The sequence below is a fragment of the Vanessa atalanta genome, chromosome Z, assembly GCF_905147765.1.
Source record: "Vanessa atalanta chromosome Z, ilVanAtal1.2, whole genome shotgun sequence".
Taxonomy (NCBI): domain Eukaryota; kingdom Metazoa; phylum Arthropoda; class Insecta; order Lepidoptera; family Nymphalidae; genus Vanessa; species Vanessa atalanta.
This window is the reverse complement of record NC_061902.1, coordinates 3,060,378-3,081,120: the sequence shown is the minus strand read 5'-3', so window position 1 is coordinate 3,081,120 and position 20,743 is coordinate 3,060,378. Positions and strand designations below refer to the sequence as shown.

Here is a 20,743-nt window from a genome sequence, read left to right as displayed (position 1 = left end):
TTCAAGTATTAGTTTGCAATTTATATAGTAAGTTTTAAGTGGTGTATGATCTTTTAGCCATATTTACGGATTTTTTTTATACACAGCAAAGTTTTTTTTTCAATTTTAACATATAAAATTCTATTATTGTACATTATCCACTTTATCTAAATTATCCACTTTTCAGTTACCTACTTGTAAATCAGCAGTAAGCATGCTCACTTGATTCGTCACTTGTAAGATATGATTAATATATATATAGTATTATATTAAGATGGATACCGATGTTAAGATTGACGTATGATATATGAAGAAGGTATTACTCATCGGCTTATTATGGAAACATTTAAAGTCAAGTTATTTTTTGTTTTGCATTATTTTATTTTTGAAGTGTACCATAATACTTATAGAGAACTATTGTTTTCTTCATTACCAAAAATATCAAAGGGAGATTGAAATAAAAAGCTAATTATTAAAAATACAGATTATTTTGTAATTATGTATACATCTAAGCAGCCATTTAGAATATTAATATAATATTATCTACAAATAATAATTAATATATTTTCACAATGTAAACATCAGAGTATGTATTTTGCTACAGGTTAAGTGAATGGTTGATAAATGAAAATACACATCATTATTTTGATAAGGATATATGTAACATAATGTAGAAACACAGTTATTATAATAAAATCTTACGTAGTTTAAAGTTGGTGATGATGTTTTTTTCTCACACAGCACCAAATTAAAAAAAAAACTTTTTTCATTTCGGTTGGAATCTACTTTCATGAATAAGACTTTTTGTAAAAGAAATTATATACTTAATACCATTTTATATAAAAAATAAGTATGGTGTAGCAAAAGAATTAACTTCGTAGAAATAATATATAAAATATTTTGAAATACCTAGTAATTGGATGATAGTAATAATTACATTATTTTATACGTCAAAGCAGTTTATTGAAGTTTATATTAGACAATTTACAGTTTCATAAATCACAAGTATATTCAGATCGTGAAAAAAAAAATGCAAAACCGAGAAACATAAGGGTTCACATTAATCAACGGATATTCTTAGCAATTTTCAGCAGTTTTTTTAAGCAGTGTAATTTATATACTTATGTAATGATAAATAACGTAAAATGAAAACAAAAGTCAAGCAACAGATATCTTAAAATTAGGGACTCGAATTATCACACGAAAATACATGATGAAATCATTTCGCTAGAGAATATACCATTACATGGATGAGGATTTTCTTTACAATCTCGACTAACAATTTGGCGAAATATAAATGATGTGAAACAAAAGATACCAGTACAGGTAAGAATATTATACTCACATCCTCATTAAGAGTACGTCTACTATAGAGAGTTGATTAATGCTAAAACACACACATTTAGAAATCCTAATAATTAGGAATTTGGTAGCACATTATTATTATATGCGCATTATATTTTCTACAACATGAAGCACCTACAGCAAAATTAAACGATTTGTGATTATGAATTTCATGAAAATATGTTTACCTTATTTTAATAAAAAAAGTCACAACTTCCCATTATAAAATGTCAACTTTTATAAATTATTCAAACTTAATATTTTTTTTTTCATTTTTCTTTACGCCTGGAAAATGCTTCTTTTATAGCGTTTCTGTTATTACATATTAAATACGCATAAATATATAAAACCAGTTCGTTCCTTTGATTTTTTTTTATACTTATGTATAGATTTACACCACAAACAGTAAGAAACTTTAAATTCATATAACAACACAAGATTTTTGATTTTCACACTTATTATAATCTATGTACTCATGCTTGGTTTATATTTTGTATAATAGAAATAAACAAACATAAAAGCACATAATTAAACGTCACAAATATTGAATATAATATCGTAAATATATAAGTGACTAAAAATTAGACATGCAATTAGTATCCAGTATTCAGTTTACAAGAGAACCTACTGCCCAATTTATTAAAATATAGTCGCTCTTCAAGTAAAAAAAAATAAATTACATTGCATTGTTATTACTGTGTATTTAATTATTTATAATTTAACAAATGGTCTTTGGACATAGAGATAGTCGTCGTCGTACTGTCTTGGAACCTTCCCTATAGATAAAAAAAAGTTTGTGTAAAAACTTTCGATGTCATTATAATGCTGAAAAATATAAACTTGGATAATGCCTCATTGTTACTATAAACTATCAAAATAAGGATCAAAAATGTTCTTTTTATATAAACAAGTTTATGTGTATCAATTCCTTTTCAATTTAATTGCTTCTTTTATAAATACTTATTGCATTATTTATTGCTGTTATTATAAGTCCTAACTTGTTATTTAAAAATATTAAATAATCAATTGTATATTGAAAATATATAATATGAAAAGTCACCAAAAATTTTTTTATAAAATTTAGTGTTTCTCAAAATATTACCTAGCACACAGCATCAAACCGAGTTATTTTTAGAAAGGTTATTTTAGTTTTCAATCTGTTTATCTTTACTATTAGTTAAACTAGCAGGAGTAAGTTTAGGTTCCATGGAATTTAGGCCTAAATATATTAACATACTCATAGAAATATATAAACGACTAGATGTTGCATGCAACTTCAACCACGTGGAAGACAGTTTACTCATAGATTTTAGGTAACAACTGTTTATAAATACATACCTATAACATAACAAAAACCTCTATTATTCATAATTTTGTCGATATAAATTTAATAAGTGCGATTCGAATCAATAAAAACGTATTGTCAGAGATTTCACAATTCAGTAAATATTACATTATTTTAAATAATACTATTTATTTTTAATTTATAAAGAATTTAGGGAAGTCCAAGTGCTTTGAAAGTTGTCTAGTGTTATACAATGTTTGTATATTTCAAAGCAAACTCTTAATGGAGACGTTATCAAAATCGGTACAGTACAAGCCTAAGAACAAAGCGATTTAAACAAAAGCCCGTAGGTATAAAAACCAATGGATATAAAAAAAAAATCGTCTGTTCCTAGAATTATTCATAATCTTTAATAATGTTCTATAGTCTATTTGCATTAAGAATGCTATAGCTTCAAAGAGTGATCAATTAAATTTCAAATATATTGCGTTAATTCATTACTCGTAAAAACAAGTCAAATAATTATTGATGTAGTTTCTATATATACATTTTTAGAAATATATCAAAACTAATACATATAAAGTAGTAGAAAAATTTAAAGGTATTGCATTATATTGTGTTAATACATAGCAATACATTTCTCTAAATATTTGTTGCAATGTTTCTAAATGACTTTATTATAAATCATAGTCTAACAAAAATGTAAGTTAAGAATTAATTTAAAAAATTATTATAATTTCATTTCGTTTGATGACATTTATATATTCCAATTGCGTTTTATATAGCTAGGGATTTGGACGCAGTATACTATGTACAAGTTTATGGAACAGTATAAATAGCATCAGTAATTACCAAGTTATACACTAATTTAGTTTATCGCTACCTGACATGGTGTACAAAACCCGATATAATTTAGATTTTAAAAGACATAGAAATAATTTGAACAGTATTCAGTATCGTAAGCTATGTTCTGAAATTCAATGTTTCGATAGTTTTTTTTTATAAAATCTACCATTCCAGCATAAGTGCTACAAATAATATTATAATCGCATCTGTCTTTTTTTAATGTAAAGCAGCTGAATTGTGATAAAAAAATCACATTTCGATACTTCGTTTTAATATAACGAAAGTCCATGATATAAAGTATAAAGAAGAATATATTAAGGATGATGACGAAAAAAAAAATAATTACATATACTTTTGCATATTTTATAATTATAATAATAATAAAAAAAGAAACAATCTTCATAATTACTTTCTGTAAATTCGTTACCTATAGAACCTTTAAAGTATTTTAGAAGTGACAAACAAAATAAAACAAATGCGACTTTTAATTCATTAATACAAAAGCCATTTCAATGAACACAGAGAAATCATACAAAGCCAGCTCCCTAACTAATTTTAACTGCATTCTATACGCTAATAGACTATAACATAGACTTATGTCACCGGATGTAGGTCATTAATGGCCTTTATAATAACTTAACATTATTTACTTTGAAATAGATTTTAAAGTAACTAGAGTGTGTGTGGGTTTACTAATATCATTAATGATCTACAGTTTATTTCCACGAAATGATTTAAATAATGCATTGATATATTATTTAAAATAATTTATGAACCAAACTTGAATGTAGTAGGTACTTGTGCAGGAACAGTAAATGAATAACCTGGAACAAATAAATTTTAATATAAATTCAATTGTAACTGTAACATTAAAAAAAAAAGCTTTTAGTAAAGTATGTGTTCTTAAGTATTGTCCTTCAAGAGTAATTTTAAAACATTATCACCCATTTCCACCCAATAGAATTTTTACGGTTGGTATTATTGACAACTTGACAATAATCAATAAAATATTTACAATTGATCATGATGAACTATCAACTAAACCAATATTTTTATCATTTGGTTGGGTTACATTGTAATATTATTAGTATTGATTGAAATTAGTTTGGTAGGGTAGTTAAAAAAGTTACAGAAAAAGTTGCCTTTGATGTACGAAGAATGTAATTATCTATGTATAAAATATATCATTATATACTTTATTGTACACCAGACATAAAATACAGAAATCTTAGGATTAAAAAATAAATAAATAATACTAATAATAAATATATAAAAATATTTGATGTGTTGTACAAAGGCGGATTAGCCATCTCCTTCCAGATAATCCAATGTAAATATGTAAATATTTTGTAAGATACTAATTATTTAAATTTATTAATAAGTCAGAATAACTCAAGAAATAGGCCTGTAAAATGTCATTTTTACGCTTTAAGTACTAATTTTTAATCTGCTCGTATTTAGAAATAGTTGCTCTTCTTTAGCTATAGCTTTCGCTTTATGCATAAATATACATACCACCACTTTGTTCAATGCGTCTGCTGTCTTGTTGGGCTTTACGCTGATCAGCTAATACAAAGACAGTGTTCAACTGTTTCTGTTGCTCCTCAGTCAAAACACTGGTCAGTGCATGATAAAGTGCTGGTTCACTGGTTGATAAAGCTGTTAAATTTAAGAAAAAACTGTCATCATTTTTTATCAATTACAAAAATCAATCTAGATGTAATTATGCCACCAGTTAGAATACAATATGTTGGCTGTTAATGATCATACATACATGTCTATCACAAATTCTTTAAACTTTCTATAAGGTTTTGAATTTGAATCCCTTCGTTCATTGTCTTAATTAATATCATCCAGAAATAATTTGATTAATTTTAGTTGTCTTACCTGACAGTGTGATTTTAAATTTGATATATTCATCAACAATGCAATCTTTTTCGTCGAGTGGCGTCGTGTAACACTCGATAGCAGTCTCGTCTGGTTCAAAATCGTCGTCATCCTACAGACAAAAACTTTCATTCGTACATTCCATTAAATTACGATAATTGATATAAAAAAAAGTTTAGAAGATTTCCGATAATGGATAAATGTTACATTCATTTCATTTACATTTTTTTTAATAATTGTTATAGCTAATTTGGTATTCCAAACTTACATCGTCACTTTCGTATTCTTCAATCTTGGCAGTAAGATTGATGCCTTGTTGTGCACTATTTTTTGTCGCTTGTCTTGCGAGATTTTCCAAATATTCATTGTTCATTTGATCGATATCATCATCATCACTAGAAAGCACCTCTGTAAACAATATAAGCATATATTATATTAAAAAGCTATATTTAAAAATTTTGTTTAAAATACCCAACCATAACAGTTACAGAGAATACTGGTCTATGTTTTGTAAATGATAAATATTAAAACATTTGATAATATATATTCAGCTAAATATTACCTTCATCTTCATCTCCATCATCTTCTTCTGAAGATGTGTCTTCGTCAGCCTCGGCTCTGGCTTCGTATGCGCGTTTTAAGCCATCAAATAGTACCAAACATGATGGAAGAATTTTAGGCAAAATTTCATCAAGGTTAGGTCTTTGTGGTCCCATTTCGAGTAGAGTGCAGATACCGAGCACACATAGCTTCCTATCGTGGAGCCTGTAACAAAAGCGAAAAGTATTATTAATTTATTACAATTATCTGTGAAAAACAACTATTCAGGTAAATGACAAGAAATCGTTATTAGTAGTGTCAAATAGGTAACCATTGTAGATCTATTTTAACCATCCATACTTACACAATGGATGCTCTAAAGTGGCGAACATGTATGTCAGTTATAATAATTTGAAACATTAAATTCATACTTGAATACAAGCGGCTAATTTGGAGTCTGAACAATCAGATATGCCATTACCAAAAATTGAGAAACACGCGACTGCTATTTCTGTTGAAGATAATCAAATTTAGAAATTTGTGCAAAATGCTTTCGCAAGATACTATCGGAGCGGAAAGGGCATTTAGGGAATCAGTAAATGTAACTGTTTATTTAGGAGATTGCAGCATATTTAGAAATGACTGGCGTTAATTTAAATGCAGTTTTTTCTATCTTAGCCTTTTAGTCAATAAATTAACATTCAAGGAAATCTTTGTGGTTCCTCATAGAATACAAATATTTTCTTTCAAGCTAGACAAAAATAGCTGGTTTACGTGACATTTTACAAATTATTAAGAAAGATTGCCAGAAGAAGGTTACAACATTATTATTCGTCTTATGGTAGTGCCATTATTTAATGCACTGTGGTTAAGGGTTTATCTAATATATAATTGTATGTTTAAAGGCCTCGTTGAAATATTTTAATATAATTTGACTTAACCGAAAGTAACGAAGGTTACTGTCCTTTTTTTTTTTGGCCTTAATCTTATCGAAGATAGTTGGTTCCAGACCCAAAGAGAGCTTAAGCAGCTTAGTCATGACGAAAATTTTATAACTTTTTCCAATATTTCCAATAGATATAGCTGTAGCGGTGGCGGCGGCGTACTCGCGGTACACATATAGTGTGTATATAGATGTAGCTGAAAGTTACAGCTTTAACGAAATATTACGCTACGTTTTTTGAACATTTTTCGAAATGTTATTATTTTATCCCAATAAAATTGTTTCTTGAAGATGCCATCACTGATACTTTAAAAATAAAATGTAAAAACTTGGCAAAATTACTGTAGACTATGATATAGATGTCCTAAAATGTTTTTTAATAAATTTTGATTGAAAAATAAACATCTTTTACTTTATACCTTATTTCTTTTTTTTATATTTAGGAGAATGTGCTTGTAGGAACACGAGGACTGGTACATATGTCTTACTGCTGTTCCCCATAAATATGATGGTATAAATTAGGATTTTAAGATTATAAATAGATAATTAAATATTTTATTAAGTAAATTTAACACAATTTTTGATAAAAAAAACTTAATAATTCTCGTTACTATGAACATAATAAAAATGCCTTTATTAATACATGTGATTGCTTGTATATCAATCTGGCTCTACATACAAAGAAGCCATTATAATATAATTGCTTGTTAAATGGTATTTCCAACAAATAATGCCTGTTTTATATCTATGAAGAGTAGTTAATTTAATGAATCTATTAGATTGATATTATTGAACATATGTTACTACTTAGAAATACATACCCCATGAAGCAGTCTGTGTCATGTATCCACTGTTTAATAAAGTGTTGTGTGATAGACGCATTAGGAACAGACTCTTGAAGTTTATTAAGAATGGTGAACAGCAGATGTGGATTGCAGTACAGGATGGCTATCAGTACCTAGCAAAAAAAAAAATTTTATATTAAAACAATTCTTAATATACATTAAAATATGATGTAATAATGATAGTACCTGTAGTAACATAGTTCTAAGTTCAGATGTCTTGACTTTTCTAGTAAGTCTGCTCAAAACTAGTTCCACAAATGATGGAAGACAATGGTCTATCTTTCCAGAACATTGAAGAACTATAACTTCAAGAAGTTTTGCTGCATATACCTCTGATTCATCTTCAGCGTCTGAGTTAAGCACCTGATCAAACACAATTTTTTTAAGACTCGGCTCATTTACATATGCTTTGGTTACACAGTAATATAAAAATGTTATTAATCTTATCAAGACAGCCCTCTGGACTAATACAACAATGCAACAGCAACAGAACATTCACTTGCAATTTTGCCACTACGACTAATTAAATTAAAAAAATACATTCTTAAGGATTCCTATTTTAAATCTTAAATATAGTTTTACAAATGTACACTAATATATGTTTGCATCATTAAATGAAAATCAGAAGAATTGATTTGACATTGATACAAACATCTCAAGGTTTATTGACAACATGTCTATTAGCTACGACCAATGAAGCTTATATCATCTTAATATGCAACTATATATCCAATGAAAACAGATAAAGAAATATATAAATATTGCATTTATATAATATGTAAAAATAAGCAATAAATGGTTTAATTGTATTTATTAACAGATTTCGCATTGCATTTTAAGTTAAAAATTGAATTGATAACTATAGTCATAGTGATATTGCTGATTTACTTAAAGTAATTTATAATATATACTTTAACTATTTTTGCATCACACAGTTATTTTATATTATTTCATAAATTGTCTACAAAACTGCACTCGCACTGCAACCTACATAAGTAACTAACATACACTAATTCACTTATTATAATCCAAATAATATTTTAATTAACTTACCGCTTTGACCATATTAAACATAGCAAGTATGTGATTCTCATTGGACAGGAATGCATTAGTATCAACAGTGATGTAATTGTGAAGTACTGGCATCATGTCTGTGAAGTAGTCGAAACCCTCTTTTTCGAAAACTTGATACAACATCTCCAACACTTTCCACATGTCTTCTGATATTGTTTTTGCAGTCAAATTGCACAATAATGTCATTGCTTCTTCATAGTATTCTGTAATATTATAGTTTTATTATTAAAAATAATCATGATCTAATACAAGATAATCACAAATCTTAATAAAAATTATGAAAAAGTTACCTATAATATTGTGATGTAGAATATGTCCAACGACTCGTAAGACTGTCTTTTCTAATTGTGCCATTATTTCAGGATTATCTTCCATTACATTTAGTACTGTTTGCATTGTGTTTAGAAGACCCATAGCTGTGATTGCCTTTTCATCTGTTCCAGAATCTGTTTCAATAACTTTGCTAAAGGTTGTTGCTAAATGATCTGTAATTTCATAGGCCATAGGCATCAACTGCTCTGTGTATAGTGGTACAATCTTTTGGAGGACATTTGCTATGTTATCATTTTCAGTTTCTCTGATAACCTGTAGCAATTCTGTTGTGACAGCCTTAACTTGAGGTTCTAGTAATTTGTGCACTTTCTCTTGGGATGTTAAGAGCATTTGGAGGGCAATAGCTGCTTCTACCTTAACTGGTAGCTCTGCATCATTAAGTAGTGCATTGACAGTGTATCGGACAGCCTCAATCAAAAGCGGTTCACTCTTGAACCGAACACTAGCAAAACAATGTAGTACCCAGCAAGCCCTAGCTCTCATATAACCTAGCTGACTGTGGAATTCAGGAAAGACATATTGACTAAGGAGAGAGTCAATTTCTTCTTTATAGAATTTTTTCTTAATGAGGATGTCATTTAGTGTTCCAACCATATGTAAGGCTCCATCTCTTTGCCTTGGTCCATATTCCCCACTTTGACTCGTTAAAACTTGCATGCAGAGATGCATTGTTCTCTCCAACATATCTTTTCTTTTTTTACAACAAGATATGAGTAATGTCTGTGCTGCTGTTACAGGTGACACAAAATCTTCAAATATATCTAAAATAAAATTTTCAACATAAATAATCATTTGGGTTTATAGATTTCAAAAGAAATAATTGATAGATAAGTACAAAAAGCTTACCAAATTTAATACGTATGTACTCATGAGGGTCAGTGAACCAAAGCTCTTCATCAGCCTCTGAGTAAGACATAAGTGGAAATAGAACATCTTGAATGATTGCAAACATGTGTGGCTTCAATAACTTCCAGGAATGTGCATGGCTCACACTGTGAACAAAATATGTGAACATTATATAACCACACAATATAATATTATTGTAATAAATATATAAAAGTTCCTAACATTCTATATGCTAAGCATTATATAAACTTCTAATAGAGTATCGCATTTAACTTACCACTGATCTATGTAACTGATAGTTTGCTGCAATACCCTTGGTGATACATAAACTTTGTTCCTGTATTGATCCAGTACTCGGAGCAAAACCTCTAAAATTCCTCCTGTGAATGTAGTTAAGTACCATTCAGCAAACTGGGCATATTCATCACGTGCATTAACTGGGCTTCCATACCTAGGAAAAGAAAGTAATAAAAATATAAGATGAATGAATGATTACTAATTAAACAGACTACTATCATTGTAAGGTTTTAAATAAGTTTACCTCTCAAATAAACGGTATAAAGTATGTACAGCCCATTTTTTGCATTTCCACCAGGGCAGTTCCATACGTTCATCATCATCAACTTCAAGAGTGCTATCTGGTACAGGCTGCTCCATTACTGACCTCAGGACTTCCATCCATTTGGTGAAAATTTCCTTAGTGATCAGGTCCAATGGCAAAATGTACTATAAATAGAAACATGAAAATATTTGCAATGTAAGTTTTTCTATTATTTATAATATTTTTATTTAAAAATTTAAATTAATAAGATAGGTAGAATTACTTTTATTAAGCCATAAAAGCATTTGAGTATTTGTTTCTGTATCAGAACAGATTCCATAGATTGGTCAGCTTGGAGATTCACAATAAGATTATACATCATCGGTAATAACAAGTTCATGGCTTCAATGAGTGGAACCCTTTTCTCAGCTGTATGATATTCATAGCTTTTGATAAGCTGATATAGACATAGTAGAGCTCCCATCCAACTATTTGGCTCATGGTTTTGTAAATATATGTGTATTTTGTCAACAATTTGAGTCCATCGTGATGGGAAATCATTTTTTATTATGGTCTTGAGACAAACACACAGTTGTACTCTTATAATATCAGGTGCCTGGACAATAGCATCCACTATCATATCTCTGATCATTGCACGATCTTGTTCATGAATGCTAAATGGTATTGGCTCCCCATCCTCTGCTTCCTTCTCTTGCCATCCAGATGTTATCATGTTCTTTAAGTAAACAACTCCAGCTTGACGTACTGGTATTGACACCTCATGTAGCATAACACCTTGTAGTAATGTAGGTGCAAATCCAATTATTTTGTGAATCTGAAATATTATTTCATTATTATAATTATATGTTCAGGTACAAAAAAGGTTTGATGTGTCTCTGAATTATTTGTATACATTAGTCTCATGTAGATTTTTATCTATAGACAGATCTGATTTTTTTTTATCTATTTTTAGTACATTTAAAATTCAAATGTTGTCTTATAATATCGAAATGTTCGTGTTGTGTGGTTAAAATAATCTCATTCTCATATATTACAGCGGGGTATGCCATATGCAAAGTGTCAAATCGAGAATCTTCCAGGTTATATATACGATGCATAAAGCAACTAAGTAATGAACGTATTTAAAAGATAAAATGATTTAAAGAAATTAGAGTAGCGCGGCATGTCATTGTCTATAAAAATTAAGAAGGCATGAGCACAATGGCATATCATAGTCACTAATGAACTGTGCAAATTGGTCGCATTGTAAATTTTTCGAGCATGTGGATGACAATATGCGATGTACCTGAGAGAGCTGTTCTTCTGCTTGCTGTCTCTGATTTGGGTCAATGGTAGCGCGCAGTATTTCCGTCAGCTTTCTGGTGTCCATGTTTTCGTGATTAACATTAAACTTTTTATTAAATTATATTTCAAATTTCAATAGAGGACATGAGCCGCTACCGCCGGGCGTGGATAGAAAAGACAGTTTGTCTTTGGTTAGTTTAGAAGATTGGTCACGTGATTTACAGAAAATATAAACATGGAACTACACTTTGTGGTAAAAATAGTAGATTATGCGTTTATAATAATATATTAACTAAAAACATTTTAAGAATAAATGTATAAAAAAAAGGATTTTAATTATAAGCATACAATGAAAATACATTTTTTTCATACTTATCTACTTTATCCTAACTAATATTGCGAAAGTGAGGTTGCTTACTTATCTAATTTTGGGGTAAATCAAATACCATCTGGACAGGGCATTTTTTAGCTTTAATTACATTCATTCAGTCGTCAGAGAATTCCATTAGTTATAAATTACAAATGACTGTTTGAATTATATTAATATTAGACACGTTTTTTAAGTTTTAAACTGATCTTTTATTTTAAGCAATGCAGGTCGGTCTTGAAACGCAACCTATGGTGAAGGAAGTGCAAAAATACCGGCCGGCACGCGTTGCCGGTGCTTCGCTTGAATTGACATGTCTTGTAAATTCTGTATCTATTATAGCTAAGGCACTCTTAAAAAGGTCCTAGAAGGTCCTTTAAATCATTTAAGTCGGAGGTGAGATCGCTAGAACACTGCTTGCACTTGTCGTGCTTATGACGGAACTGGTTGAGGTATAATGCTTACTTCTAATAAACTACTAAGAAAGCGGTAAATAAAAAAATGTTCGTAAAAAGCTACAGACATATTTATTCATTGACTAATAGGAAAGAATCCGGGCGGCTCAATAATAATTGTGCACCTAAATATTTTAAGCGCTTTGAGCTTGAAAAAGCCGGGAAGATCGAAACATGACCTTAGCTCAAGTTCAACTATTTTACTGTTTCGTGTCTCCCTATGTATGTATGACCCATTTTACGTATTATTATATGTAAGATAATTAGGGTCGCGTCGTAATTAGGTCACGCGTGTTGCAGGCCAGTCCGAAACTGAAGAGGGAAATACAAATTATTTTCACATATGATGAAAAATCAAAGGTATGATCACTTTTGGATTTATCAACATCATAATTATTTGTCCAGGCCGTAGGAAGTTTTGATTTTTCAGTAAAACGTAGTGATTTAATTATCTTTGATTCAAACATCAGGAGTGAAGGAAGTATGACGGTAGTATTATATAATCATCGCTCAAACTAGCTGTGTCAAAACACACTAAAAATGTTTGAGGACCATAGAAATACTGTTTTCTTATATCAAAAACTTTATAAGTACTGTCCAAGATATCGTTATATAGGTAATATGTAGTGTTTCTATTATTATCTTTGGTATATTCTGTTGAATATGTCATTAAATGTTAATTAATATCATGCAACACTATTTGGTGTTGCATGGTATTATTTATATCAATGTCAATGAATTCGATCTGTCGTATAATATAATGTCGCTGACTCTCTCGAGTCAAGAGTAGAAATTAGAATACTTGATGTCTGGTGTTAAAAAAAAAGAAATAATAAATGTCGATTCTACCCATTACAATTAGAAAAAGTCGACACCAAATTACGACGGATATTTCATAATTTATTGATCAGATATTGATTTGAAATAGGCCGCGATTGTATCAGGTTTCAGTGATTGTATCCTCAATATTAATTTTAAAAAAATCGTGGTCGCCGGTATTAAACTTTAGTGTATTTAAATTTGCTCTCGTAATAAAGCATTAAAAATGGATTTTAAAATGCACGAATATACCCATGCTGTTGTCGGAAAAGTGGTTCCTGCTCTTCGTGCCACTGATCGGGCAGACATGAATGATTCTAGACGACAATATGATTATTACTTGAGATTACTCAAAGAGTTGAATCTAGAACTCATCGAAATAGAGACTGATGCTTTTTTCCCTGAAAACATTGTATTGGAGGATTTAGCCATAGTTTGCCATGGTATTGTACTCATGCCGAGACCCATTTCAGCAACTGAAGAAATTATTGTAAGTATAATTTTATTTAAATATAATTCTTTATGTCCAATAGCATGAATGTATAAATTTTTGGTTCATTTGATCAACAATTAGTAATTACTACTGTTATTTGAAATGAACTAAGTTATTTTAAATATTATATTAGGGTATTTTCATTCTAGTATATATAGAAGTATTAACATAGAATTGTAAGTATTTTCGTATAAACAACCTACCCATGTTATTTCTAGACATTCTGATTAAAAATGTAATTGAATTGAAGTGTATCACCGCTATCTTTAAATCTAAGTTAAGATTAATAATATGACTTTCCTACAAATGTCAATCATTCAATCACTGCATGAATAGCTCTTTAAATACATAATAATGTTCTTGTGGGTGTAACACCCACTTTGTTACTATGATGTCTAGATGGTTCATCTTGGGAATAAAACAAAACATGATATAACTTAAAATACATTGAAATTAAGTGTATTCACAATATTATAATTTATTTTTACTTATGCCAAAACATCATTGATAATGCATTTAAAAATTGTCATTTTTAAATAGTCTAGTTTATAACTGATACTTAATAAAATACAAATATAATTTGAGATTTTGATAAAAAAATATCAGTAGTTATAATAACTAAAACAGTAATAGCATTTCTAAAATTGAATATTTATCAAATCACAGTAAAAATATTACATTTATCATAAAACAAACTACTTAAATATGTATTGTGAAAATTCACAGATCTAATTTTTTAAAATGCATACAGTAGTATAGTGTAAATATACTATTTAACATTTTGGATATATTTCACAAAATAGTTCTTGATATTGATCTATTATATTATGCAGGCATTCTTATTACAAAATACAATACAGCACCTGTGCACTCTGTACTATTTTGTCTTAGTTGTATGAAAGTCTTCATGGATTAGAAAACTCCTATAATAACTGTTAAATTATAAAACAAAATACTTAATTCTAATGCCTAAGAGTTGCCTAGTGAAGTGGGCTTCAATAGTTTACTAAGCTTGAACTTTAGTAATATTACATACCTGAGCTCAGTTTACTTAATGTTCAGCAATATATAGCTAAACTAACCTAATTTAACTGTTGGTGGCTTGCCTTAATCAGAAATATACACCATTAAAATAGATTATAATATTACAAAGATATAATAGCCTTTGTAACAAAAGTGTTACCGCTGTTTCATTAACAAAGTGATACACTCACAGATTTAGAGTAGTCTGGATACTGTATTTCCTCTTTTGCAAGACAAAGCACCCTAACCATACTTGAACATGAATAATGTTGTTCAAGTATGGCTGACATAAACACAAATTAAATTCAAAGTTTTCGTCTGGGCTTGATTCCATAGCTTTTGTAAATCTGGTATAAAGTAAAGTTGATTATAAAAATAAATATGTTTTTAATATTTTGATGTATTCTTTTTTAATAAGAGTTATGCTTTTGTCATTTTGTTGAGCACACCCAGAATTATAGAATATAATAAAATATTTTATTCTTCAAATATTCATATTAAAAAAGAGGAAAGACTGAAGTAACAATATTTAGGCATAAATATGATAAAAGTGATCTCAAACATTGAATAAAAAATGGGCATGTCCATTTAGAAATTATAGTTCCAGTTTCATGACAATAATAGTCAATAATAGTGATGACATTCATGACCTTATTACTCATTACTTAACTACTCTGACCTGGCATAATTAACCTGAATCTAATTTAAAGTATGTAGGTCTTCATATCCCTAGAGATGAATTACATTAAAATTATGATGTGTGTAAATAAAAGTGTAGATGAATAGTCAATATTTATTTTCATATTGAACCAGCGGCAGAGAGGAATAGTTAGATAGATAGTGCAGTGGTGCATTGAGAAAAACTAGGCTAAACTTATAATTAATTAGATATCAGTTTATACTGGTAGATAGAAAATAAAATTAGGATAATAATTGTTTACTACATGGCTTTTTGATAGGCACTGTTATAATTAAATTGCAGTTATTATAGCTTCTAGAACCGCAATCATTCCTCTCCATTGTCAGTCATTATGTAGACTGATACAAAAATAATCCATTGCTGACCATTTTATATATGTAGATATTAGGTAGCGGTGTAGCAAAGTAGGTCAACGTCAGCCAGAGACACATTCAGACTGCCTTGACTTTGTAATATTTATTGTCTACTTATATATACTTTGGCTTTGTTATTTCTGATATAAGATTATTTAAGTACTTTTTTATGGTTAGTTAAAAGAAGGTAGATAGTTATTAATGGGTACTTGGCTCATATTGACTATATATGTTATTAAAATTCCTTTAGAAAGGTCAACTAAAGAAATAACAAAATATCGAAAAAGATATTGATTATGAAAAGCACATAGAGGTTTACTGGCCTTATAAGACCTCTTGCTCGGTGTACTTGCGCCTCGACCCTCGGATATATTACAAGTATATCACAAGATAGTTATTAAAAACCATTCTGCCATAATGTCCCCTTTTAATCAATTTAAAAAAAGGAGAAGGTTATGTTACATAATATGTATTTATTTGGATAAAAGGATTCAATGGTTTAGCTTTAGGTCATTACTAACATTCAGTAATACAATTGATAGTAAATATGTTTAGTCTCACATTACTGCACACCTGCTGCATATTCTTTATGGTATACATAATATGCTTACAGATATAGATTATGTTACTATTGAGAAATTTCATAATACAACTTCCAATATATATTTAGGAATAAAAAAATATGTTGTTTGTTTAAAATGTAAAATGACATTAATTTTACACACACATATGAAATAAATTTAAAAGTGTGTACATAATCATTATACTTTATTAATTAAAATTCTGATATCTTTTGATACATTGGTATATATAAAGTTATAAAAACACGGTAAAATAGTCTTACATATAAACAAATTGAGCGAAAAAGATATTCTTCCCATTTTTTCCATTTAAAAAACCTAAGAAAAAACAAAAGGTTACTCTTGTAATATTTTCTTATTGTCTTTTTTTTAGATGACAGCTTTGAAAGATGTGTTCCTCGGAGAACTTGGTCATGATATTATCGAAATTACTGATCCAGAGGCAAAACTTGCTGGGTCAGATGTTTTGTTTACAGGTAATAATAAATTGATATTACTTTTTTTCAGTTTCTATTTTCAAATAACATTTAACTTGCTGATATTTAGGTAGCCGACTTCATACAAATCCTATGAAGATAAGCATATTGAATGGGCCCTTAGTGGTAATTTATAATCGATATTTGATTTGTATACCAAGATATCGCTACAAACTATCATGCTAGATTAAGATCTCTGTACATTTTAATTTTTGAATGTACATAACAAATGTATAATTAAAAAAAATGTATTTAATTCAAATTAATTGGTTTAATTAAATAATTCTTAATTTACCCTAGCCATTTTATACAAATAATTTCTAACAATAATAATTCAATTCTTATTCTTTATGTAAAATAATATTTTTGCCTTAATATAAGTTAACCATTTTAAAAGTTTATGTTAACATCATTGTTACGATTGATTTTAGGGAGAGAATTCTTTGTGGGTATTTCTGAAACAAGCAATGAAGCAGGGGCTTGTGCACTTGCTGAAGCTTTTCCTGAGTTTCCCTGCACACCTATCAAGGTAATATCAATAATTACATTTACTGATGTCAAAAAAATTATAATATGAATATTCAACAAAAAAATATATTTTTTTTTTATATTAAAATCAAGCAGAATAAATTATATTGTATTTAATTAATATACTTATGTAATTAACTTGTTTATATAGTATCTAATCTTGTAGAATTATGTTTTAAGTGCCAAAAGCCTACTTGAATTTTGTCAATTTTGATTTTGGTGACAATTTTATCACCAACACTATAACTCGTAATATATAAAATAGTACATAACACACAATGCATATAAATGTACCTTCAAGCACTTTAGCACCTTCACAGCCATCTTAGGAGAAAGACAATGATCCAGTTTGCAAGTATATCTTGCGGATTAAAATTATTTAAATAACAAATACAAATTATAGATAAAATACAACATGTCTTTGCATAATATGTATATTATACAAATATAATAATTAAAAAAAAAACCCTATTACACCAAAAAACTAAGCTGAATAATATTAATGCAATGTTTTTTTTTCAGGTTGCCAAAGGTGTAAGACACCTGAAGAGATATTTCAGCATGGCTGGACCAGATATCCTCTGCGTGGCTTCAAGCAAAGAGGCTCAAGAGATGCTGAAGAGAATCGAAAGGGAGGCTACATTCACTTACCAGACCCTCACTGTTCCGGAGAATGGTGCAGCCAATTGCTTATATGTGAATGGCACTCTCATACACCGTGCTATTGAAGAAATACCGGAATCATTCAAGGTATTTGTTTAATTATTGAAGAAATTAGCTAAACAAAGATTTGACATAACTTCCAAAGCAGTGGCAAGAATAAACTTTGATTGTTATCATTATTATTACTATTTTTTTCAATTGAATAAGAAGCCAGGTAAGCCTAATGTATAATGATTATTTGTAGTATGATGGTGAACACTTATGAACAGCAGAACCACTTGCCAGTCTGCCTACACACACTAAAAAGGGGCATAACTATCAGACATTATTAAATCATTATATCCTATTCACATTGCATGATCAACACTTTAAATTTGTTCACTCAATATACAAGTAAAATGTTTCAGGTATTTTGTGAGAAGATAGACTTTGCAAGGCGGTCTATATGCTTCTCTGGACTGGCTAAAGTCTCTACTGGACTTACTGCTTGCTGCCTCCTGGTGAGGAAACTTTAAGCTGTCATTACCATCTGGTAATCTATATCTTGATGTTATACAAAACAGATCTTTAAAAATGTTTCAATTATTTAAAATAAACTGCATCAATGTTGATTCTGAGTTGGAATTTCAGGCGCAAATGCAACATTTATATTAATTTCAATATTATACTATTATATTCTGTTTTATATAAATAGTGCAAATTGAAAAATAAATCATAATGACCAATAATAATTAAGCTTGTGTACCGCTATTGCGATTTAGAATAAATATTAAAGTGTTATAGAGCCTAGGAGAGAAACATAAAGTTTCTGCAAAGTATTGATTAAAGTTGCAGATTAATTCGTTGCACTTTGTATTTATTTACAAATAATATACGCGGGCTTATTGGCCCGACTTATATAAAGCGATAAAATTATTGGTCAATTTCCGGTTATATTATATTTTGAGCATCTGTTTTGTATCTCATCTAGACTGCGTGGATAACGAAAAGGCTAATTTTAAACTGTGTTCAATGAGCAAGTCCAAAATTTGACTTCTATAAAATAAATTTGAAAAGGCTTTAATTCTCAATTGCTTTTGTTCCAAATTTCAATTTTGGATTTTATAAACTATGCTTCGGTTTTAAAAGATTTTGTTATTTCATTATAAAAAAATAACATTAGCCATTGTGAGTAATTATGTTGAAAATATGACAGTGTTAATATGAAACAGGAGGTCGTTTTTGATAATAAATTTCAACCTTTAGATAACGGCAAAACCGAAAGACTACATTTTACCTCATGTAAGATAGAAACACATTCATCTTAAAACTTATCAGTAAATGTATATTACATAAGACATGTTGCTGTTGCAATATTATCATCAATATGATTCTATCTTTACTATTTAGTATTTAGCTTCCATTCCCTAAGTTCCAAGACTGATATGAAAATCTTTAAAAACTACTAGAAGTATTATACCAATTATTTACTTAGATTCCATAAAAAATATTTCCCTTGTAGGATTAATATCTCAAGCATTCCCAATTTAGTTTTAATATCAACATTAAATACCTAAACTAACAATACCTAATTATATTCCATTGTAATAAATATGTACAAAACGCATAATATCTGTGTACCTGTTTATGTACTTTTCATTTTAAGGTAGCTTTTATTATATACAACACTAAACGTTTACACTTGGCGCATTTTACACCGGCACAATATTTGAATTTTGATTGAGACAATTACGTTGACATAAGTCAATGAGAGTGCGTTATTACGTCAAAATACATGTAAATTTTCTTTGCTTTATTATCTTATTCTATTAGTTTAATAAAAATATAATAATGGATAAATAACAAAGTTAATTATTTTTTAACATAATCGAATTACTTGAATTAGTTGTCTTTGTTTCTATTCTGTGTTATTTATATTTTGACCGCGACCTTGTTTGCTGTGGACGCACAAAGCTTAATACTTAGCACTATTTTGCTATACATATTCAATAAAAATGTACAGAGCGCATTCGTGTAAACGTTTCAATAATTTTAATGTCAAATAATAAAAATAAACATATACCATAATGTTTTACATTGTCCTTAGCTCTTAGTATTTATGATTTTTACAAAGGGACAGATAATTCTATTTGATTATTTTGTATTACATATAGGGAGGTTTAATATTTCGTTTCTACAAATTGATAAAACTAAACCTTTATAATCGATGATTGAATTTCAATTATTTTACATGTTAAAGTATCTTGTGATTACAAATTAATATATTGAAAACTATTTATTAATATATTATTGTTAAGTATGTTTATTAGTTTTCTTATAAACTTGTTTAATTGTAAACTTTTATGAATCTCTAATTAATTTAATTCAATTGTGTAAAATATATTTTATTCTAATTTACCCATGACAGTACTACATGACATTGCCAGTACTTATGTAGGAAATTAAATTTCCATATAATCTTTAATATGTCGAGATCTCCGAATCAATAGGTTTGAAATATGGCATAGTTACTCTTGA

At 28.8% G+C, this 20,743-nt stretch overlaps 2 protein-coding genes across 2 annotated transcripts; one reads left to right on the top strand and one right to left on the bottom strand.

The window, feature by feature from the left end:
• Nucleotides 1–920: 920 nt before the first annotated feature.
• On the bottom strand, nt 921–11,941 carry LOC125075921 (importin-7). The gene is made up of 14 exons (XM_047687766.1): nt 11,770–11,941; nt 10,747–11,298; nt 10,464–10,648; nt 10,200–10,373; nt 9,923–10,068; nt 9,034–9,837; nt 8,723–8,946; nt 7,856–8,032; nt 7,646–7,782; nt 5,904–6,106; nt 5,610–5,749; nt 5,342–5,453; nt 4,970–5,113; nt 921–4,278 (listed from the first exon to the last, which is right to left on the bottom strand). The coding sequence occupies exons 1-14, from the start codon at nt 11,851–11,853 to the stop codon at nt 4,223–4,225; spliced, it is 3,138 nt and encodes a 1,045-aa protein (XP_047543722.1). The 5' UTR covers nt 11,854–11,941; the 3' UTR covers nt 921–4,222.
• A 1,395-nt stretch (nt 11,942–13,336) lies between these two features.
• LOC125075858 (N(G),N(G)-dimethylarginine dimethylaminohydrolase 1) lies at nt 13,337–20,454 on the top strand. Its single transcript, XM_047687672.1, has 5 exons — nt 13,337–13,899; nt 16,933–17,035; nt 17,467–17,564; nt 18,086–18,313; nt 18,634–20,454. The coding sequence occupies exons 1-5, from the start codon at nt 13,636–13,638 to the stop codon at nt 18,739–18,741; spliced, it is 801 nt and encodes a 266-aa protein (XP_047543628.1). The 5' UTR covers nt 13,337–13,635; the 3' UTR covers nt 18,742–20,454.
• Nucleotides 20,455–20,743: the final 289 nt, after the last annotated feature.

Bases quoted from the DNA above. Each gene is read 5' to 3' on its own strand.
- LOC125075921 (XM_047687766.1), bottom strand. From the start codon at position 11,853: ATGGACACCAGAAAGCTGACGGAAATACTGCGCGCTACCATTGACCCA. The intron at 10,649-10,746 runs GTAATTCTACCT...TTCTATTTATAG, and splicing joins GCTTTTATGGCTTAATAAAA to TACATTTTGCCATTGGACCT. The intron at 10,069-10,199 runs GTAAGTTAAATG...TTTTGTTCACAG, and splicing joins ATCAGTTACATAGATCAGTG to TGTGAGCCATGCACATTCCT.
- LOC125075858 (XM_047687672.1), top strand. From the start codon at position 13,636: ATGGATTTTAAAATGCACGAATATACCCATGCTGTTGTCGGAAAAGTG. The intron at 13,900-16,932 runs GTAAGTATAATT...TCTTTTTTTTAG, and splicing joins CAGCAACTGAAGAAATTATT to ATGACAGCTTTGAAAGATGT. The intron at 17,565-18,085 runs GTAATATCAATA...TTTTTTTTTCAG, and splicing joins TTCCCTGCACACCTATCAAG to GTTGCCAAAGGTGTAAGACA.